This window comes from Salvelinus alpinus, chromosome 20 (genome assembly GCF_045679555.1).
Source record: "Salvelinus alpinus chromosome 20, SLU_Salpinus.1, whole genome shotgun sequence".
In the NCBI taxonomy this organism is placed as follows: Eukaryota; Metazoa; Chordata; class Actinopteri; order Salmoniformes; family Salmonidae; genus Salvelinus; species Salvelinus alpinus.
Window position 1 is genome coordinate 3,264,952 of NC_092105.1, and position 25,024 is coordinate 3,289,975.

The 25,024-nt window shown below is 44.4% G+C and overlaps 1 protein-coding gene across 1 annotated transcript in view; it reads right to left on the reverse strand.

The window, feature by feature from the left end:
* LOC139546210 (hyccin 2-like) overlaps positions 1–25,024 on the reverse strand; it is a gene marked incomplete at its 5' end in the record, with an annotated part of 63,872 nt that overhangs the window by 13,524 nt on the left and 25,324 nt on the right. Inside the window, 2 exon segments of the mRNA XM_071354330.1 lie at positions 12,458–12,574; positions 24,660–24,755. Coding sequence (XP_071210431.1) covers positions 12,458–12,574; positions 24,660–24,755 — 213 coding nt within the window.

Here is a 25,024-nt window from a genome sequence, read left to right on the forward strand (position 1 = left end):
TATGGTTCCAGGAACTGACACGGCTACTAATTCTTTGCTACAAAATCTAAGGTGAGAACCATCAAACACCGTATACAAAGTGCCCACTATTACATTCTAACTATATACATATTTAAATAATTATTCTATTTCCATGATTCCAACAGTTCACCCAAGTGTTTTGATGAAAATTGCAAGTCAAATTGCAATATTTGGTTCAAAATAAGGCCAAGATCTTTTACCCATATCGTGCTGCCCTACATGGCAGTGGAGTAACCAACTTCTGGTTGATTTATGCTGTTCAATGAAACTACAACCAACTTCTGGTTGATTTATGCTGTTCAATGAAACTACAACCAACTGGTTGATTTATGCTGTTCAATGAAACTACAACCAACTGGTTGTTTTATGCTGTTCAATGAAACTACAACCAACTTCTGGTTGATTTATGCTGTTCAATGAAACTACAACCAACTTCTGGTTGATTTATGCTGTTCAATGAAACTACAACCAACTTCTGGTTGATTTATGCTGTTCAATGAAACTACAACCAACTTCTGGTTGATTTATGCTGTTCAATGAAACTACAACCAACTGGTTGATTTATGCTGTTCAATGAAACTACAACCAACTGGTTGTTTTATGCTGTTCAATGAAACTACAACCAACTGGTTGATTTATGCTGTTCAATGAAACTACAACCAACTGGTTGTTTTATGCTGTTCAATGAAACTACAACCAACTGGTTGATTTATGCTGTTCAATGAAACTACAACCAACTGGTTGTTTTATGCTGTTCAATGAAACTACAACCAATTGGTTGATTTATGCTGTGTAATGAAACTATCAGTTGGTTGGAGTTTCATTACACAGCATAAACAAAGCATAACCCTAACCCACAACAATCCGTTGCCACCCAAGGGTTATGCACAATCCATAAAGCAAATTTAGAACTTTGATTATTCAAAAACATTAAAAAAACGTCAAAAATATGAAATATATTGTAATATTATATTTTGTCCATATCGCCCAGCCCTATCTGCTACTACAATGTATTACCAATATAATCAGAGCTCATTATGGAGTGTTGTACTCTGAGATAGACAGGAAGTAAGGAGGGTCAGTGTGTCAGGACGGTTGATTCCTCTGTCTGGTGTCGCTAATGCCAGAGGTTTGTCCTGGGGATGATATGCCCGTTGTCCAATACCAGAACCAGGAACTTCAAGGTTCCGCTGGCATTACTGTACGTCTATGGACCAAGACAGCGAGGTAGGAATATTAACCTAAAGTAGACAGTACTGTAGAGGTAGACAGTACTGTAGAGGTAGACAGTACTGTAGAGGTAGACAGTACTGTAGAGGTAGACAGTACTGTAGAGGTAGACAGTACTGTAGAGGTAGACAGTACTGTAGAGGTAGACAGTACTATAAGACTAAGTACTAGTGAACCACAATATGCTGCTATCCAAACTGTCAACCCAAAACCTATCAGGTAGCACAAATAGATGGATGGAATCCTATCTACCTAAAAGAAAACAATGCTGAAAAGAAAAATACTGCCCCATTGCAGAATGCATAATGGAATGTCTGAGTGTTACAACAGAGAGACTTTGCAGTATTTTAACATCAAAAGATTGGACATCGAAACAATATTTCTAACAGAAATGTGTGAAATGGTTGGTGGGGATTCAAACAACAATCATATCAAATCAGTTGTTGTTTTGTGATACTATTAAGGACGGTATAATTAAATAACAGTAACTCTACAAATGCATAATCAGTTATCAGATTTACATCTAAATGTTGTGGAGTTTATATGATTAAATATGAAACTTTTTGTGAGAAGATAAAATGTGATTTTAGCCGTTTGCCAAGTCAGTAACCACGCCCACGTGAGCACAGCCATTGTGGCAATGTGATGGAACCGCCCTCCAAGGCGAGGGCATAAAAGAACTGCTAACAAAATTTACATTAGACCAGACAGCGTGGAGTGGTGGCTACACGACTGACAAATGGTTAAAACTACAAGACCAGAAAGCGTGGAGCGGTGGCTACACGTTGAAATGGTTGTAATTTAAATACAGACCAGCGTGACCGACAGCGTGAGCTAAATGTTATGAAATGGTAAGACCCTCAAACTCAACAGAGAAGAAGACTAGACTAAGACATGCACCGCCTGCAGCTCTGCATGTAACGTAGTCTAGGAAACTCGACCAAAGACACGAGGAAGATCTCAGCAAATGACCATTGGTACATTTCTGATGTATCCATTCTAACAGACACTTCCAGAACAAAGAAAGCCTACTACTACAACTGAGGACATTGTGACCTCTGGTGGACAACCAGAGACGTACACAACCAGAGACTTTTTGTCAAACGACTCCCCATAGATGGACCGGGTGATTTCAACAGAGACGACAAAGACATACAAGCGTAAAAAAATACATTGCAATTATTTTCAAATGAGCGGTCGTTCATGTGCAAGGGTTTTCACATTCCGATGAGCATAGTTTTCCAACTGTATGTACAATGTGTCCCCTGTCTTTCCCCACCCCTTTTCATTGTGTAACAAGCCGTCATTTCGGGTTAGTCCACTAGGGACTTTTCATTGGATTATGTTAGTAACCAATTCAACCTATACAGTGTGTGTTTATGTATTTCTGTGTGATTATTTAGTTAGTAAATAAATAATTAAGCCAATTTGTGTATCGCTGAATCATCATTTAGACTATGGTTCGTGGAAATTTGAAGTCAACGACATTCAGAAAGACTGATATGAGGTAATAACAATTGATTGTTATTGATGTAAGAGATATTTATATCTTTAGAGTTTAAGTCGGGAGATAGTAACTCGTTAAATAACTTTTCCTGTGGTGCCCCAAGACTGCTAATGAGTTAATTGTTACATGATTAACTAAATCACGTAATAATTAAACATAATTCATTGATTTGATAAAATAACAGTCATCACATTAATGGTAGTAAAGACAACATATTGGAGCCTCGTGCCTAGAATCTAAGATAGAATGAGGCCTTCATGTTGAATTCAGTCTATAAGAAATTGAAAAGCAGATTACGTAACACACCCAGATTATGTTATACACCATTGGAGCTGTAGACAGGAATTAATGGGTGTGTTGCCTTTTGAACAAGATATGGAGCTGGCATCCGTGTTGTTTCTCTGACACAGTGGGTTAGTTATTACATGTCTAGTGCTGACAGGATATGGAGGTGTTGTTTCTCTGACACAGTGGGTTAGTTATTACATGTCTAGTGCTGACAGGATATGGAGGTGTTGTTTCTCTGACACAGTGGGTTAGTTATTACATGTCTAGTGCTAACAGGATATGGAAGTGTTGTTTCTCTGACACAGTGGGTTAGTTATTACATGTCTAGTGCTGACAGGATATGGAGGTGTTGTTTCTCTGACAGTGGGTTAGTTATTACATGTCTAGTGCTGACAGGATATGGAGGTGTTGTTTCTCTGACACAGTGGGTTAGTTATTACATGTCTAGTGCTGACAGGATATGGAGGTGTTGTTTCTCTGACACAGTGGGTTAGTTATTACATGTCTAGTGCTGACAGGATATGGAGGTGTTGTTTCTCTGACACAGTGGGTTAGTTATTACATGTCTAGTGCTGACAGGATATGGAGGTGTTGTTTCTCTGACACAGTGGGTTAGTTATTACATGTCTAGTGCTGACAGGATATGGAGGTGTTGTTTCTCTGACACAGTGGGTTAGTTATTACATGTCTAGTGCTAACAGGATATGGAGGTGTTGTTTCTCTGACACAGTGGGTTAGTTATTACATGTCTAGTGCTGACAGGATATGGAGGTGTTGTTTCTCTGACACAGTGGGTTAGTTATTACATGTCTAGTGCTAACAGGATATGGAGGTGTTGTTTCTCTGACACAGTGGGTTAGTTATTACATGTCTAGTGCTGACAGGATATGGAGGTGTTGTTTCTCTGACACAGTGGGTTAGTTATTACATGTCTAGTGCTGACAGGATATGGAGGTGTTGTTTCTCTGACAGTGGGTTAGTTATTACATGTCTAGTGCTGACAGGATATGGAGGTGTTGTTTCTCTGACACAGTGGGTTAGTTATTACATGTCTAGTGCTGACAGGATATGGAGGTGTTGTTTATCTGACACAGTGGGTTAGTTATTACATGTCTAGTGCTGACAGGATATGGAGGTGTTGTTTCTCTGACACAGTGGGTTAGTTATTACATGTCTAGTGCTAACAGGATATGGAGGTGTTGTTTCTCTGACACAGTGGGTTAGTTATTACATGTCTAGTGCTGACAGGATATGGAGGTGTTGTTTCTCTGACACAGTGGGTTAGTTATTACATGTCTAGTGCTGACAGGATATGGAGGTGTTGTTTCTCTGACACAGTGGGTTAGTTATTACATGTCTAGTGCTAACAGGATATGGAGGTGTTGTTTCTCTGACACAGTGGGTTAGTTATTACATGTCTAGTGCTGACAGGATATGGAGGTGTTGTTTCTCTGACACAGTGGGTTAGTTATTACATGTCTAGTGCTAACAGGATATGGAGGTGTTGTTTCTCTGACACAGTGGGTTAGTTATTACATGTCTAGTGCTGACAGGATATGGAGGTGTTGTTTCTCTGACACAGTGGGTTAGTTATTACATGTCTAGTGCTGACAGGATATAGAGGTGTTGTTTATCTGACAGTGGGTTAGTTATTACATGTCTAGTGCTAACAGGATATGGAGGTGTTGTTTCTCTGACAGTGGGTTAGTTATTACATGTCTAGTGCTAACAGGATATGGAGGTGTTGTTTCTCTGACACAGTGGGTTAGTTATTACATGTCTAGTGCTGACAGGATATGGAGGTGTTGTTTCTCTGACACAGTGGGTTAGTTATTACATGTCTAGTGCTGACAGGATATGGAGGTGTTGTTTCTCTGACACAGTGGGTTAGTTATTACATGTCTAGTGCTGACAGGATATGGAGGTGTTGTTTCTCTGACACAGTGGGTTAGTTATTACATGTCTAGTGCTGACAGGATATGGAGGTGTTGTTTCTCTGACACAGTGGGTTAGTTATTACATGTCTAGTGCTGACAGGATATGGAGGTGTTGTTTCTCTGACACAGTGGGTTAGTTATTACATGTCTAGTGCTGACAGGATATGGAGGTGTTGTTTCTCTGACACAGTGGGTTAGTTATTACATGTCTAGTGCTGACAGGATATGGAGGTGTTGTTTCTCTGACACAGTGGGTTAGTTATTACATGTCTAGTGCTGACAGGATATGGAGGTGTTGTTTCTCTGACACAGTGGGTTAGTTATTACATGTCTAGTGCTAACAGGATATGGAGGTGTTGTTTCTCTGACACAGTGGGTTAGTTATTACATGTCTAGTGCTGACAGGATATGGAGGTGTTGTTTCTCTGACACAGTGGGTTAGTTATTACATGTCTAGTGCTGACAGGATATGGAGGTGTTGTTTCTCTGACAGTGGGTTAGTTATTACATGTCTAGTGCTAACAGGATATGGAGGTGTTGTTTCTCTGACACAGTGGGTTAGTTATTACATGTCTAGTGCTAACAGGATATGGAGGTGTTGTTTCTCTGACACAGTGGGTTAGTTATTACATGTCTAGTGCTAACAGGATATGGAGGTGTTGTTTCTCTGACACAGTGGGTTAGTTATTACATGTCTAGTGCTAACAGGATATGGAGGTGTTGTTTCTCTGACACAGTGGGTTAGTTATTACATGTCTAGTGCTGACAGGATATGGAGGTGTTGTTTCTCTGACACAGTGGGTTAGTTATTACATGTCTAGTGCTGACAGGATATGGAGGTGTTGTTTCTCTGACAGTGGGTTAGTTATTACATGTCTAGTGCTGACAGGATATGGAGGTGTTGTTTATCTGACACAGTGGGTTAGTTATTACATGTCTAGTGCTGACAGGATATAGAGGTGTTGTTTCTCTGACACAGTGGGTTAGTTATTACATGTCTAGTGCTGACAGGATATGGAGGTGTTGTTTCTCTGACAGTGGGTTAGTTATTACATGTCTAGTGCTGACAGGATATGGAGGTGTTGTTTCTCTGACACAGTGGGTTAGTTATTACATGTCTAGTGCTAACAGGATATGGAGGTGTTGTTTCTCTGACACAGTGGGTTAGTTATTACATGTCTAGTGCTAACAGGATATGGAGGTGTTGTTTCTCTGACACAGTGGGTTAGTTATTACATGTCTAGTGCTGACAGGATATGGAGGTGTTGTTTCTCTGACACAGTGGGTTAGTTATTACATGTCTAGTGCTGACAGGATATGGAGGTGTTGTTTCTCTGACACAGTGGGTTAGTTATTACATGTCTAGTGCTGACAGGATATGGAGGTGTTGTTTCTCTGACACAGTGGGTTAGTTATTACATGTCTAGTGCTGACAGGATATGGAGGTGTTGTTTCTCTGACACAGTGGGTTAGTTATTACATGTCTAGTGCTGACAGGATATGGAGGTGTTGTTTCTCTGACAGTGGGTTAGTTATTACATGTCTAGTGCTAACAGGATATGGAGGTGTTGTTTCTCTGACACAGTGGGTTAGTTATTACATGTCTAGTGCTGACAGGATATGGAGGTGTTGTTTCTCTGACACAGTGGGTTAGTTATTACATGTCTAGTGCTGACAGGATATGGAGGTGTTGTTTCTCTGACACAGTGGGTTAGTTATTACATGTCTAGTGCTGACAGGATATGGAGGTGTTGTTTCTCTGACACAGTGGGTTAGTTATTACATGTCTAGTGCTGACAGGATATGGAGGTGTTGTTTCTCTGACACAGTGGGTTAGTTATTACATGTCTAGTGCTGACAGGATATGGAGGTGTTGTTTCTCTGACACAGTGGGTTAGTTATTACATGTCTAGTGCTGACAGGATATGGAGGTGTTGTTTCTCTGACACAGTGGGTTAGTTATTACATGTCTAGTGCTGACAGGATATGGAGGTGTTGTTTCTCTGACACAGTGGGTTAGTTATTACATGTCTAGTGCTGACAGGATATGGAGGTGTTGTTTCTCTGACAGTGGGTTAGTTATTACATGTCTAGTGCTAACAGGATATGGAGGTGTTGTTTCTCTGACACAGTGGGTTAGTTATTACATGTCTAGTGCTAACAGGATATGGAGGTGTTGTTTCTCTGACACAGTGGGTTAGTTATTACATGTCTAGTGCTAACAGGATATGGAGGTGTTGTTTCTCTGACACAGTGGGTTAGTTATTACATGTCTAGTGCTGACAGGATATGGAGGTGTTGTTTCTCTGACACAGTGGGTTAGTTATTACATGTCTAGTGCTGACAGGATATGGAGGTGTTGTTTCTCTGACACAGTGGGTTAGTTATTACATGTCTAGTGCTGACAGGATATGGAGGTGTTGTTTCTCTGACACAGTGGGTTAGTTATTACATGTCTAGTGCTGACAGGATATGGAGGTGTTGTTTCTCTGACACAGTGGGTTAGTTATTACATGTCTAGTGCTGACAGGATATGGAGGTGTTGTTTCTCTGACACAGTGGGTTAGTTATTACATGTCTAGTGCTGACAGGATATGGAGGTGTTGTTTCTCTGACACAGTGGGTTAGTTATTACATGTCTAGTGCTGACAGGATATGGAGGTGTTGTTTCTCTGACACAGTGGGTTAGTTATTACATGTCTAGTGCTAACAGGATATGGAGGTGTTGTTTCTCTGACACAGTGGGTTAGTTATTACATGTCTAGTGCTGACAGGATATGGAGGTGTTGTTTCTCTGACACAGTGGGTTAGTTATTACATGTCTAGTGCTGACAGGATATGGAGGTGTTGTTTCTCTGACAGTGGGTTAGTTATTACATGTCTAGTGCTAACAGGATATGGAGGTGTTGTTTCTCTGACACAGTGGGTTAGTTATTACATGTCTAGTGCTAACAGGATATGGAGGTGTTGTTTCTCTGACACAGTGGGTTAGTTATTACATGTCTAGTGCTAACAGGATATGGAGGTGTTGTTTCTCTGACACAGTGGGTTAGTTATTACATGTCTAGTGCTAACAGGATATGGAGGTGTTGTTTCTCTGACACAGTGGGTTAGTTATTACATGTCTAGTGCTGACAGGATATGGAGGTGTTGTTTCTCTGACACAGTGGGTTAGTTATTACATGTCTAGTGCTGACAGGATATGGAGGTGTTGTTTCTCTGACAGTGGGTTAGTTATTACATGTCTAGTGCTGACAGGATATGGAGGTGTTGTTTATCTGACACAGTGGGTTAGTTATTACATGTCTAGTGCTGACAGGATATAGAGGTGTTGTTTCTCTGACACAGTGGGTTAGTTATTACATGTCTAGTGCTGACAGGATATGGAGGTGTTGTTTCTCTGACAGTGGGTTAGTTATTACATGTCTAGTGCTGACAGGATATGGAGGTGTTGTTTCTCTGACACAGTGGGTTAGTTATTACATGTCTAGTGCTAACAGGATATGGAGGTGTTGTTTCTCTGACACAGTGGGTTAGTTATTACATGTCTAGTGCTAACAGGATATGGAGGTGTTGTTTCTCTGACACAGTGGGTTAGTTATTACATGTCTAGTGCTGACAGGATATGGAGGTGTTGTTTCTCTGACACAGTGGGTTAGTTATTACATGTCTAGTGCTGACAGGATATGGAGGTGTTGTTTCTCTGACACAGTGGGTTAGTTATTACATGTCTAGTGCTGACAGGATATGGAGGTGTTGTTTCTCTGACACAGTGGGTTAGTTATTACATGTCTAGTGCTGACAGGATATGGAGGTGTTGTTTCTCTGACACAGTGGGTTAGTTATTACATGTCTAGTGCTGACAGGATATGGAGGTGTTGTTTCTCTGACAGTGGGTTAGTTATTACATGTCTAGTGCTAACAGGATATGGAGGTGTTGTTTCTCTGACACAGTGGGTTAGTTATTACATGTCTAGTGCTAACAGGATATGGAGGTGTTGTTTCTCTGACACAGTGGGTTAGTTATTACATGTCTAGTGCTAACAGGATATGGAGGTGTTGTTTCTCTGACACAGTGGGTTAGTTATTACATGTCTAGTGCTGACAGGATATGGAGGTGTTGTTTCTCTGACACAGTGGGTTAGTTATTACATGTCTAGTGCTAACAGGATATGGAGGTGTTGTTTCTCTGACACAGTGGGTTAGTTATTACATGTCTAGTGCTGACAGGATATGGAGGTGTTGTTTCTCTGACACAGTGGGTTAGTTATTACATGTCTAGTGCTGACAGGATATGGAGGTGTTGTTTCTCTGACACAGTGGGTTAGTTATTACATGTCTAGTGCTGACAGGATATGGAGGTGTTGTTTCTCTGACACAGTGGGTTAGTTATTACATGTCTAGTGCTGACAGGATATGGAGGTGTTGTTTCTCTGACACAGTGGGTTAGTTATTACATGTCTAGTGCTGACAGGATATGGAGGTGTTGTTTCTCTGACACAGTGGGTTAGTTATTACATGTCTAGTGCTAACAGGATATGGAGGTGTTGTTTCTCTGACACAGTGGGTTAGTTATTACATGTCTAGTGCTGACAGGATATGGAGGTGTTGTTTCTCTGACACAGTGGGTTAGTTATTACATGTCTAGTGCTGACAGGATATGGAGGTGTTGTTTCTCTGACACAGTGGGTTAGTTATTACATGTCTAGTGCTAACAGGATATGGAGGTGTTGTTTCTCTGACACAGTGGGTTAGTTATTACATGTCTAGTGCTAACAGGATATGGAGGTGTTGTTTCTCTGACACAGTGGGTTAGTTATTACATGTCTAGTGCTAACAGGATATGGAGGTGTTGTTTCTCTGACACAGTGGGTTAGTTATTACATGTCTAGTGCTGACAGGATATGGAGGTGTTGTTTCTCTGACACAGTGGGTTAGTTATTACATGTCTAGTGCTGACAGGATATGGAGGTGTTGTTTCTCTGACAGTGGGTTAGTTATTACATGTCTAGTGCTGACAGGATATGGAGGTGTTGTTTATCTGACACAGTGGGTTAGTTATTACATGTCTAGTGCTGACAGGATATAGAGGTGTTGTTTCTCTGACACAGTGGGTTAGTTATTACATGTCTAGTGCTGACAGAATATGGAGGTGTTGTTTCTCTGACACAGTGGGTTAGTTATTACATGTCTAGTGCTGACAGGATATGGAGGTGTTGTTTCTCTGACACAGTGGGTTAGTTATTACATGTCTAGTGCTGACAGGATATGGAGGTGTTGTTTCTCTGACAGTGGGTTAGTTATTACATGTCTAGTGCTGACAGGATATGGAGGTGTTGTTTATCTGACACAGTGGGTTAGTTATTACATGTCTAGTGCTGACAGGATATGGAGGTGTTGTTTCTCTGACACAGTGGGTTAGTTATTACATGTCTAGTGCTGACAGGATATGGAGGTGTTGTTTCTCTGACACAGTGGGTTAGTTATTACATGTCTAGTGCTAACAGGATATGGAGGTGTTGTTTCTCTGACACAGTGGGTTAGTTATTACATGTCTAGTGCTGACAGGATATGGAGGTGTTGTTTCTCTGACACAGTGGGTTAGTTATTACATGTCTAGTACTGACAGGATATGGAGGTGTTGTTTCTCTGACAGTGGGTTAGTTATTACATGTCTAGTGCTGACAGGATATGGAGGTGTTGTTTCTCTGACACAGTGGGTTAGTTATTACATGTCTAGTGCTGACAGGATATGGAGGTGTTGTTTCTCTGACACAGTGGGTTAGTTATTACATGTCTAGTGCTGACAGGATATGGAGGTGTTGTTTCTCTGACACAGTGGGTTAGTTATTACATGTCTAGTGCTGAAAAAGAGATGTAGTAATGCTGTACATGGTACTAATAGATGTAGTAATGCTGTACATGGTCCTAATAGATGTAGTAATGTTGTACATGGTACTAATAGATGTAGTAATGCTGTACATGGTACTAATAGATGTAGTAATGTTGTACATGGTCCTAATAGATGTAGTAATGTTGGACATGGTACTAAGAGATGTAGTAATGTTGGACATGGTACTAATAGATGTAGTAATGTTGTACATGGTACTAATAGATGTAGTAATGTTGGACATGGTACTAAGAGATGTAGTAATGTTGTAATGTTGTACACGGTACTAATAGATGTAGTAATGTTGTACATGGTACTGATAGATGTAGTAATGTTGTACATGGTACTGATAGATGTAGTAATGTTGGACATGGTCCTGATATATGTAGTAATGTTGTACATGGTCCTGATATATGTAGTAATGTTGTACATGGTACTAATAGATGTAGTAATGTTGTACATGGTACTAATAGATGTAGTAATGTTGTACATGGTACTAATAGATGTAGTAATGTTGTACATGGTACTAATAGATGTAGTAATGTTGTACATGGTACTAATAGATGTAGTAATGCTGTACATGGTCCTAATAGATTTAGTAATGTTGTACATGGTACTAATAGATGTAGTAATGTTGTACATGGTCCTGATATATGTAGTAATGTTGTACATGGTACTAATAGATGTAGTAATGTTGTACATGGTACTAATAGATGTAGTAATGTTGTACATGGTACTAATAGATGTAGTAATGCTGTACATGGTCCTAATAGATGTAGTAATGTTGTACATGGTACTAATAGATGTAGTAATGTTGTACATGGTCCTGATATATGTAGTAATGTTGTACATGGTACTAATAGATGTAGTAATGTTGGACATGGTACTAATAGATGTAGTAATGTTGTACATGGTACTAATAGATGTAGTAATGTTGTACATGGTACTAATAGATGTAGTAATGTTGTACATGGTACTAATAGATGTAGTAATGCTGTACATGGTCCTAATAGATGTAGTAATGTTGTACATGGTCCTAATAGATGTAGTAATGTTGTACATGGTCCTGATATATGTAGTAATGTTGTACATGGTACTAATAGATGTAGTAATGTTGTACATGGTACTAATAGATGTAGTAATGTTGTACATGGTACTAATAGATGTAGTAATGTTGTACATGGTACTAATAGATGTAGTAATGTTGTACACGGTCCTAATAGATGTAGTAATGTTGTACATGGTACTAATAGATGTAGTAATGTTGTACATGGTACTAATAGATGTAGTAATGTTGTACATGGTACTAATAGATGTAGTAATGCTGTACATGGTCCTAATAGATGTAGTAATGTTGTACACGGTCCTAATAGATGTAGTAATGCTGTACATGGTCCTAATAGATGTAGTAATGTTGTACATGGTCCTGATATATGTAGTAATGTTGTACATGGTACTAATAGATGTAGTAATGTTGTACATGGTACTAATATATGTAGTAATGTTGTACATGGTACTAATAGATGTAGTAATGTTGTACATGGTACTAATAGATATAGTAGGGTTAGGGTTAATAATACTTACATGGCATGGTACACAGCGGTCAGCATCTGGACCATGAACTCTGGGTCCAGCACCACACGGTTACACGGCTCTCTCCATACTTTCTGCTGCTGCTGCGGGAAACCACATACACACAACCTGGAGAGAGGAGACACAGAGTCAGGAAACCACATACAACCTGGAGAGAGGAGACACAGAGACAGGAAACCACATACAACCTGAAGAGAGGAGACACAGAGACAGGAAACCACATACAACCTGGAGAGAGGAGACACAGAGACAGGAAACCACATACAACCTGAAGAGAGGAGACACAGAGACAGGAAACCACATACAACCTGAAGAGAGGAGACACAGAGTCAGGAAACCACATACAACCTGAAGAGAGGAGACACAGAGTCAGGAAACCACATACAACCTGAAGAGAGGAGACACAGAGACAGGAAACCACATACAACCTGAAGAGAGGAGAAACAGAGACAGGAAACCACATACAACCTGGAGAGAGGAGACACAGAGTCAGGAAACCACATACAACCTGGAGAGAGGAGACACAGAGACAGGAAACCACATACAACCTGAAGAGAGGAGACACAGAGACAGGAAACCACATACAACCTGAAGAGAGGAGACACAGAGACAGGAAACCACATACAACCTGAAGAGAGGAGACACAGAGACAGGAAACCACATACAACCTGGAGAGAGGAGACACAGAGACAGGAAACCACATACAACCTGAAGAGAGGAGACACAGAGACAGGAAACCACATACAACCTGGAGAGAGGAGACACAGAGACAGGAAACCACATACAACCTGGAGAGAGGAGACACAGAGACAGGAAACCACATACACACAACCTGGAGAGAGGAGACACAGAGACAGGAAACCACACACAACCTGGAGAGAGGAGACACAGAGTCAGGAAACCACATACAACCTGGAGAGAGGAGACACAGAGACAGGAAACCACATACAACCTGAAGAGAGGAGACACAGAGACAGGAAACCACATACACACAACCTGGAGAGAGGAGACACAGAGACAGGAAACCACATACAACCTGGAGAGAGGAGACACAGAGACAGGAAACCACATACAACCTGGAGAGAGGAGACACAGAGTCAGGAAACCACATACAACCTGGAGAGAGGAGACACAGAGACAGGAAACCACATACAACCTGAAGAGAGGAGACACAGAGACAGGAAACCACATACAACCTGGAGAGAGGAGACACAGAGTCAGGAAACCACATACAACCTGGAGAGAGGAGACACAGAGTCAGGAAACCACATACAACCTGGAGAGAGGAGACACAGAGACAGGAAACCACATACAACCTGGAGAGAGGAGACACAGAGACAGGAAACCACATACAACCTGGAGAGAGGAGACACAGAGACAGGAAACCACATACAACCTGAAGAGAGGAGACACAGAGTCAGGAAACCACATACAACCTGAAAAGAGGAGACACAGAGACAGGAAACCACACACAACCTGGAGAGAGGAGACACAGAGACAGGAAACCACATACAACCTGAAGAGAGGAGAAACAAAGACAGGAAACCACATACAACCTGGAGAGAGAGGGGGCCACAGAGTCAGGAAACCACATACAACCTGAAGAGAGGAGAAACAAAGACAGGAAACCACATACAACCTGGAGAGAGAGAGGGGCACAGAGTCAGGAAACCACATACAACCTGAAGAGAGGAGAAACAGAGACAGGAAACCACATACAACCTGGAGAGAGAGAGGGGCACAGAGACAGGAAACCACATACAACCTGGAGAGAGAGAGGGGCACAGAGACAGGAAACCACATACAACCTGGAGAGAGGAGACACAGAGACAGGAAACCACACACAACCTGGAGAGAGGAGACACAGAGACAGGAAACCACATACAACCTGAAGAGAGGAGACACAGAGTCAGGAAACCACACACAACCTGGAGAGAGGAGACACAGAGACAGGAAACCACATACAACCTGGAGAGAGGAGACACAGAGACAGGAAACCACACACAACCTGGAGAGAGGAGACACAGAGATAGGAAACCACATACAACCTGAAGAGAGGAGAAACAGAGACAGGAAACCACATACAACCTGAAGAGAGAGGAGACACAGAGATAGGAAACCACATACAACCTGAAGAGAGGAGAAACAGAGACAGGAAACCACATACAACCTGAAGAGAGAGGGGGGCACAGAGTCAGAAGGGAGTTAGGTATGGAGCGAGATAGCTGCCAAAAGGTTGACCATATGTATCGTTAGGATCGTAAGAAAATCCATGTTATGAAACGTAAAATTTCACCTGCGAACATACAAACACCCTTTCACGATTACGGACTAAAATTTTAGGCTCTATACAAAATTCTTGCAACCAATAGAATGTTATTTATATGGGGGATACAACCTTCCCAGCTCTGCAGATTCTGCTGTGAGGAGGCAGAGTCATTAGATCATTTATTTTGGTATTGTCCATATGTAGCTCGTTTTTGGTCACAGGTCCAGGAATGGCTGAAGAATTGCAACATTTGCCGAGAACTAACGCTGCAGATAGCAATACTGGGGGATTTGAAAAGCCATAGTCAATCAATCAATAATATAATAATTATTTTAGCAAAACATTTTATCTTTAATTTACAATCTGTAGAAGCTATGAGAATAGAAAGGTTCAGTACTTTTGTGAAGCATCACAGTTGAAAAATATATAGCAAATAGAAATCCAAAATGGATGGTGTTGAGAGATAGATGGGAGGGGTTGAATGGAGCTGAAGGGTGGGACTAATAACAAGATAACCAATGTAAAACATACGGGTCTGTAGAATTTATATTGGTTCAGAACCTTTGTGAAATAGCACAGTCACAAATAGAAATCAAACTGGATGGACATCAGAAATAGAGGAAGGACTAAAAACCAACTAAATATAACTCTTGTAAAATAGATTGTGTCTGTAAATTGTGTATATGATGTATAAACTGAAGGTAGAAGCAGAAGTGTTTATTAGTTTACTCCAATTGGGGGAAGGGTGGTAGGGTTTGGGGAATAATAACGGTATATTCTTTTAAAAAGTATGTGTGTGTATATATAGGTATGTGTATGTATATATAGGTATGTGTATGTATGTATGGATATGTGTGTATATGTATGCATGCGTGTGTATATGGATATATATATTTACCAAAAAAGATAGGGGGGGATTGGGTTAGGGTTAGGATAGGGGGGGATTGGGTTAGGGTTAGGATAGGGGGGGATTGGGTTAGGGTTAGGATAGGGGGGGATTGGGTTAGGGTTAGGATAGGGGGGGATTGGGTTAGGGTTAGGATAGGGGGGGATTGGGTTAGGGTTAGGTTAGGATAGGGGGGATTGGGTTAGGGTTAGGTTAGGATAGGGGGGGATTGGGTTAGGGTTAGGTTAGAATAGGGGGGATTGGGTTAGGGTTAGGTTAGGATAGGGGGGGATTGGGTTAGGGTTAGGTTAGGATAGGGGGGATTGGGTTAGGGTTAGGTTAGGGGGGGATTGGGTTAGGGTTAGGATAGGGGGGATTGGGTTAGGGTTAGGATAGGGGGGGATTGGGTTAGGGTTAGGGTTAGGTTAGGATAGGGGGGATTGGGTTAGGGTTAGGTTAGGATAGGGGGATTGGGTTAGGGTTAGGTTAGGGGGGATTGGGTTAGGGTTAGGATAGGGAATTAGGGTTAGGAGATAGGGGGGATTGGGTTAGGGTTAGGTTAGGATAGGGGGGGATTGGGTTAGGGTTAGGTTAGGATAGGGGGGATTGGGTTAGGGTTAGGTTAGGATAGGGGGGATTGGGTTAGGGTTAGGGTTAGGATAGGGGGGATTGGGTTAGGGTTAGGATAGGGAATTAGGGTTAGGATAGGGTTAGGTTAGGATAGGGGGGATTGGGTTAGGTTAGGATAGGGGGGTATTGGGTTAGGGTTAGGTTAGGATAGGGGGGGATTGGGTTAGGGTTAGGTTAGGATAGGGGGGGATTGGGTTAGGGTTAGGGTTAGGTTAGGATAGGGGGGATTGGGTTAGGGTTAGGTTAGGGGGGGATTGGGTTAGGGTTAGGATAGGGGGGATTGGGTTAGGGTTAGGTTAGGATAGGGGGGATTGGGTTAGGGTTAGGTTAGGATAGGGGGGGATTGGGTTAGGGTTAGGTTAGGATAGGGGGGGATTGGTTAGGATAGGGGGGGATTGGGTTAGGGTTAGGGTTAGGATAGGATAGGGGGGGATTGGGTTAGGTTAGAATAGGGGGGATTGGGTTAGGGTTAGGTTAGGATAGGGGGGATTGGGTTAGGGTTAGGATAGGGGGGGATTGGGTTAGGGTTAGGATAGGGGGGGTTAGGGTTAGGGTTAGGTTAGGATAGGGGGGGTTGGGTTAGGGTTAGGTTAGGATAGGGGGGGGATTGGGTTTGGGTTAGGATAGGGGGGATTGGGTTAGGATAGGGGGGGATTGGGTTAGGGTTAGGTTAGGATAGGGGGGATTGGGTTAGGGTTAGGATAGGGGGGGATTGGGAATGATGCAGAAAATTACATTGATGGAAGCAACAATCTTTCCGCAACATTCAGCTGATCCCCTAAAAACCATTTTAGACTCGAACAAATCTGCAATTCTCAATAATACGTTTTGGCAGTTTCGCCTCCAACACCACCACCATCCAGCAACTCCACCACCCTCCACCACCACCCTCCACCCCGCCCTCCAACATCACCGCCCTCCAACATCACCGCCCTCCAACATCGCCGCCCTCCAACAACACCGCCGCCCTCCAACAACACCGCCGCCCTCCAACAACACCGCCGCCCTCCAACAACACCGCCGCCCTCCACCAACACCCTCCAACAACACCGCCGCCCTCCACCAACACCCTCCAACAACACCGCCGCCCTCCACCAACACCCTCCAACAACGCCGCCGCCCTGCACCAACGCCGCCGCCCTCCACCAACGCCGCCGCCCTCCACCAACGCCGCCGCCCTCCACCAACGCCGCCGCCCTCCAACAACACCGCCGCCCTCCAACAACACCGCCGCCCTCCAACAACACCGCCGCCCTCCACCGCCCTCCAACAACACCGCCGCCCTCCAACAACACCGGCGCCCTCCAACAACACCGCCGCCCTCCACCGACCTCCAACAACACCGCCGCCCTCCACCAACACCCTCCAACAACGCCGCCGCCCTCCAACAACACCGCCGCCCTCCAACAACACCGCCGCCCTCCAACAACACCGCCGCCCTCCAACAACACCGCCGCCCTCCACCAACACCCTCCAACAACACCGCCGCCCTCCACCAACACCCTCCAACAACACCGCCGCCCTCCACCAACACCGCCGCCCTCCAACAACGCCGCCGCCCTCCAACAACACCGCCGCCCTCCAACAACACCGCCGCCCTCCAACAACACCGCCGCCCTCCAACAACACCGCCGCCCTCCAACAACGCCGCCGCCCTCCAACAACGCCGCCGCCCTCCACCAACGCCGCCGCCCTCCAACAACGCCGCCGCCCTCCAACAACGCCGCCGCCCTCCAACAACGCCGCCGCCCTCCACCAACGCCGCCGCCCTCCACCAACGACCTCCACCAACGCCGCCGCCCTCCAACAACACCGCCGCCCTCCAACAACACCGCCGCCCTCACCGCCGCCCTCCACCAACGCCGCCGCCCTCCAACAACGCCGCCGCCCTCCAACAACGCCGCCGCCCTCCACCAACGCCGCCGCCCTCCACCAACGACCTCCACCAACGCCGCCGCCCTCCAACAACACCGCCGCCCTCCAACAACACCGCCGCCCTCACCGCCGCCCTCCACCAACGCCGCCGCCCTCCAACAACACCGCCGCCCTCCAACAACACCGCCGCCCTCCAACAACACCGCCGCCCTCCAACAACACCGCCGCCCTCCAACAACACCGCCGCCCTCCAACAACACCGCCGCCCTCCAACAACACCGCCGCCCTCCAACAACACCGCCGCCCTCCAACAACACCGCCGCCCTCCACCAACACCGCCGCCCTCCAACAACACCGCCGCCCTCCAACAACACCGCCGCCCTCCAACAACACCGCCGCCCTCCAACAACACCGCCGCCCTCCAACAACACCGCCGCCCTCCACCAAACAACCTGTGATGAGTGTCACGAACAAGCATAACACTGTGTAAACAAAACAGAAATCAGGGAAAGAGGTATCCTGCATGTTTTCAAGTTAAAAGTCTTACTCAGTTGAGTTCACGCCACATTAGGTAGCTAGGTAGCTAATGTAATGGATTAGTTTGCCAGAGCAAGTCTAGATATCACTCTCTGTTATATGTCTACAACAGTGAAGTCTCAGTCCGCTAGGTGTCTCTCTACAGCATGGACATATCTCTGGCTGAAGTGGACATGCACCTTATGAAAATATAACTCATCCAATACTACACCATCCCATTCTCTGGGCTCTGTCTCTGGGCTCTGTCTGCAATCATAACCAGTAGTATCTACCAGGAACAATGAAACATAGAATAATAGCTGTTTGGTGAATCTATGAATAATGACCACTGGAGTCTGTCACTCAGTCTTCTGTAGGAGAGGTAATATGAATGTAAAATAATTTGACATTATATGAATTAGGTCATGAACATGTGGCTTTTGAAATGAACAAGGGAGGGGTTAAACGTACTCTGGCATAAGCTTATTCCCACACTTCACAATAACTCTGTTGCAGTGGTCTTAGGTAGTCTCCATATAGGCCATTCCCTCCATCAGGACACTGCTGCCCAGTTGAAGAGCTTGTGATCTCCATGTAGCTCCACAGCACCATGCACCTTCAGAAAAACACCACTCAGCCTCAGATGTCCTTCTGGAGGCATGTAGCCATAGTCATTATACCCTGATGTATACCCATTACACCCAGATGTATACCCATTACACCCAGATGTATACCCATTACACCCTGATGTATACCCATTACACCCAGATGTATACCCAATACACCCAGATATATACCCATTACACCCTGATGTATACCCATTATACCCTGATGTATACCCATTATACCCTGATGTATACCCATTACACCCAGATGTATACCCATTACACCCAGATGTATACCCATTACACCCAGATGTATACCCATTACACCCAGATGTATACCCATTACACCCAGATATATACCCATTACACCCAGATGTATACCCATTACACCCTGATGTATACCCATTACACCCAGATGTATACCCATTACACCCAGATGTATACCCAATACACCCAGATGTATACCCATTACACCCTGATGTATACCCATTATACCCTGATGTATACCCATTATACCCTGATGTATACCCATTACACCCAGATGTATACCCATTACACCCAGATGTATACCCATTACACCCAGATGTATACCCATTACACCCAGATGTATACCCATTACACCCAGATGTATACCCATTACACCCAGATGTATACCCATTACACCCAGATGTATACCCATTACACCCAGATGTATACCCATTACACCCAGATATATACCCATTACACCCTGATGTATACCCATTATACCCTGATGTATACCCATATGTATACCCATTACACCCAGATGTATACCCATTACACCCAGATGTATACCCATTACACCCAGATATATACCCATTACACCCAGATGTATACCCATTACACCCAGATGCATACCCATTACACCCTGATGCATACCCATTATACCCTGATGTATACCCTGATGTATACCCATTACACCCAGATGTATACCCATTACACCCAGATATATACCCATTACACCCTGATGCATACCCATTATACCCTGATGCATACCCATTATACCCTGATGCATACCCATTATACCCTGATGCATACCCATTATACCCTGATGCATACCCATTATACCCTGATGCATACCCATTATACCCTGATGCATACCCATTATACCCTGATGCATACCCATTACATACCCTGATGCATACCCATTATACCCTGATGCATACCCATTATACCCTGATGCATACCCATTATACCCTGATGCATACCCATTATACCCTGATGCATACCCCTTATATACACCATTAAACCCTGATGCATACCCATTATACCCTGATGCATACCCACTATACCCTGATGCATACCCACTATACCCTGATGCATACCCACTATACACTGATGCATACCCACTATACCCTTATGCATACCCACTATACCCTTATGCATACCCACTATACCATGATGCATGTACCCATTATAGCCTGATGCATACCCATTATACCCAGATGCATACCCACTATACCCAGATGCATACCCACTATACTCTAATGCATACCCACTATACTCTAATGCATACCCACTATACTCTAATGCATACCCACTATACTCTAATGCATACCCACTATACTCTAATGCATACCCACTATACTCTAATGCATACCCACTATACTCTAATGCATACCCACTATACTCTAATGCATATATGTCAGAGTCAAGGCCCGCGGGCCACATCCGGCCCGCGAGAAGGTTTTTTACGGCCCCTGGGATGATCTTGATTTATTATTAGAACCGGCCCGCAGACCGCAGCAAGCCGGCAGCCCGCAGATCTTTTACACGCACCAATACTACATTTCCCACAATGCAACGGTGACGCACCGAGCAGTAGGCTGCTGTGTAAATGAGATGGAGCTGCCTTGGGAAAAACTCGTGGGTTTGACAACCGACGGAGCACCTGCGATGTGTGGACACAGGAGCGGACTGGTGGCGAAGATACGGGAAAAGATGCAAGAGGAAAACGCGACAGGTGAGCTGACAGCTTATCATTGTATCATACACCAGGAAGCGTTGTGCGGTAAAGCCTTGAAAATGGAGCATGTAATGAGCATCATCACGCGCACAGTTAACTTTATCAGAGCCAAAGGTTTGAATCACCGCCAGTTCAAGGCATTTCTGACGGAGTTAGAAACGGAGCATGGTGATTTGCCTTATCACACAGAGGTGCGATGGCTAAGCCAGGGAAAGGTGCTTCAAAGATGTTTCGAGCTTCGTGAGGAGATTTGTCTGTTCTTGGACAGCAAAGGGAAAGACACAACACAACTCCGAGACGAAATGTTTCTGTGTGAAATGGCTTTTCTGTGTGACATTACGAGTCATCTGAATGCAATGAACTTGCAGCTGCAGGGTCGGGATCATGTCATCTCTGATATGTACAGTACAGTGAAGGCATTTAAAACCAAACTGACTCTGTGGGAGACGCAGATGCGGAAAGAAAATTTGAGCCACTTTCCCAGCTGCCAGACCATGAAAGAGAAGCTCTCTACCAGTGCGTTCCCGAGCGCACAGTTGGCTGATAAAATAGGTATGCTTGCCGCTGACTTTCGACGCCGATTTGCTGACTTTGAAGCACAAAAAAGCAGGTTGGAACTGCTCGGTAACCCATTTGCTGTTGACGTGGAAAGCTCACCACCAAACCTCCAAATGGAGTTGATTGACCTCCAATGCAATGATGCACTGAGGGCAAAATATGCGGCAGTGGGTGCTGCGGAGTTCGCCCGTTTCCTCCCCGACACAATGCCCCAGCTGCGCATCCAGGCTGCTCAAACGTTGTCTATGTTTGGCAGCACATACCTGTGTGAACAACTGTTTTCTTTGATGAACCTGAACAAAACATCACACAGAAGTCGACTTACTGCTGAACACCTCCACTCAATTCTGAGGATTTCCTCAGCTCAGAGCCTTACCCCGAACATTGATGAACTTGTGGAAAAGATGGGACACCACCAAGTATCACCCTCAACCTCAAACAAGTGAACATTACTGTGCAATCACATATTTAGAGTTTTTACTCAGTTCAAGTTTAAAAGTTAAAGTTTAATATTTGTTTTCACTGCATGTTACTTCTCCTTAAACAAAGTGTTGTTTTTGATTAATAGATTTTTGCACTTTATTTTATTGTATTTCAATCCAATTATATTTTAAAAATATTTCAGTTGAGTGGATGATAGAAAATTGCTATTATTGTTTTTTTCTTTGAAGTAAATTTAGCCCACTTTTGCTAAAATAGAAAATATAGGCTACTGATGGTGCCTTGAATACCGGTTTCTTTCATTTAATGTTCATGTTATGGGGATTTTTATATAAAGGAAATTTGTCTTTTGTGTCTGTTGAAAATTAAAGATTACTGACAGAGCCATAAGAAAATATTGCTTTATTTATCTGATCATATTGGAATATATTTGTTAGGTTTTCAGTAGGTTCAATTAGGTTCACTAGACTATATGCGTCATTTAAAATTTTTTCAATGAACATTCGAACAGTCCGGCCCTCGGCTTGTAGCTAAATTTTTTATTTGGCCCTCCGTCCATTTGACTTTGACACCCCTGCTCTAATGCATACCCACTATACTCTAATGCATACCCACTATACTCTAATGCATACCCACTATACTCTAATGCATACCCACTATACTCTAATGCATACCCACTAATTGAGATAAAACTGTCCAGTTTGAGTGTTTGTTGCAGCTCGTTCCAGTCGCTAGCTGCAGCGAACTGAAAGAGGAGCGACCCAGGGATGTGTGTGCTTTGGGGACCTTTAACAGAATGTGACTGGCAGAACGGGTGTTGTATGTGGAGGATGAGGGCTGCAGTAGATATCTCACATAGGGGGGAGTGAGGCCTAACAGGGTTTTATAAATAAGCATCAACCAGTGGGTCTTGCGACGGGTATACAGAGATGACCAGTTTACAGAGAGTATAGAGTGCAGTGACGTGTCCTATAAGGAGCATTGGTGGCAAATCTGATGGCCGAATGGTAAAGAACATCTAGCCGCTCGAGAGCACCCTTACCTGCCGATATATAAATTATGTCTCCGTAATCTAGCATAGGTAGGATGGTCATCTGAATCAGGGTTAGTTTGGCAGCTGGGGTGAAAGAGGAGCAATTACGATAGAGAAACCAAGTCTAGATTTAACTTTAGCCTGCAGCTTTGATATGTGCTGAGAGAAGGACAGTGCACCGTCTAGCCATACTCCCAAGTACTTGTATGAGGTGACGACCTCAAGCCCACAAGAATGGTATGGTCTCCCGTATCAAAAGCTTTGGCCAAGTCAATAAAGATAGCAGGACAACATTGCTTAGAATCAAGGGCAATGGTGACATCATTGAGGACCATTAAGGTTGCAGTGACACATCCATAACCTGAGGGGAAACCAGATACATACCAGAGAGAATACTATAGACGTCAAGAAAGCCAGTCAGTTGATTATTGACAAGTGTTTCCAAAACTTCTGATAAACAGGGCAAAATAGAAATAGGCCTATAACAGTTAGGATCCGCTTGATCTCCCCCTTTAAATAAAGGACGCCTTCCAAACAATGGGAATCTCCCCAGAAAGGAGAGACAGGTTAAAAAGGTTGGAGATCGGCTCGGTGATTATAGGGGTGAGAAACCTTAAAGAAGAAAGGGGGTCAAGTTTCAGGAGCTCCTTCAGCACCCCGGACTCAGTGACTGCCTGCAGGGAGAAACTTTGTAGCGGGGCAGGGGAAAAAGAGGGAGGATCGGGGCTAGTCGCATTAGAAGTGGTGGGAGTTGAGGAAATGTTGGACGGTTAAGAAGGCATGGCTGAGTCAAATAGGAATCCTGAATGACAGAGCCAGAGAGAAACAGAGAGAAACAGAGCCAGAGAGCGACAGAGCCAGAGAGCGACAGAGCCAGAGAGCGACAGAGAGACAGAGCCAGAGAGCGACAGAGAGAGACAGAGCCAGAGAGCGACAGAGAGAGACAGAGCCAGAGAGCGACAGAGACAGAGCCAGAGAGCGACAGAGAGAGACAGAGCAAGAGAGCGACAGAGAGCGACAGAGCCAGAGAGCGACAGAGCCAGAGAGCGACAGAGAGAGACAGAGCCAGAGAGCGACAGAGCCAGAGAGCGACAGAGAGAGACAGAGCCAGAGAGCGACAGAGACAGAGCCAGAGAGCGACAGAGAGAGACAGAGCCAGAGAGCGACAGAGCGACAGAGAGAGCCAGAGAGCGACAGAGAGAGCCAGAGCAAGAGAGCGACAGAGAGAGACAGAGCAAGAGAGCGACAGAGAGAGACAGAGCCAGAGAGCGACAGAGCCAGAGAGCGACAGAGAGAGACAGAGAGAGCCAGAGCAAGAGAGCGACAGAGAGAGACAGAGCCAGAGAGCGACAGAGAGAGCCAGAGCAAGAGAGCGACAGAGAGAGCGAGTCCTCACCGTGAGCTCATCCTGCAGACTGACTGGTAGGAGGAGAGAGGCATGTAGACCACAGCAGAGTTGTAGCACAACATGAGGAAACACAGCACTTCAAACCTGAAACACAAACACAGGAACACTGTCAGACATCTGCCACCCCGTCCCCCGCCACGTCACAACGTCCCCCGCCACGTCACAACGTCCCCCGCCACGTCACAACGTCCCCCGCCACGTCACAACGTCCCCCGCCACGTCACCCCGTCCCCCGCCACGTCACCCCGTCCCCCACCACGTCACAACGTCCCCCACCACGTCACAACGTCACCCACCACGTCACAACGTCACCCACCGTCCCCCACCACGTCACAACGTCACCCACCACGTCA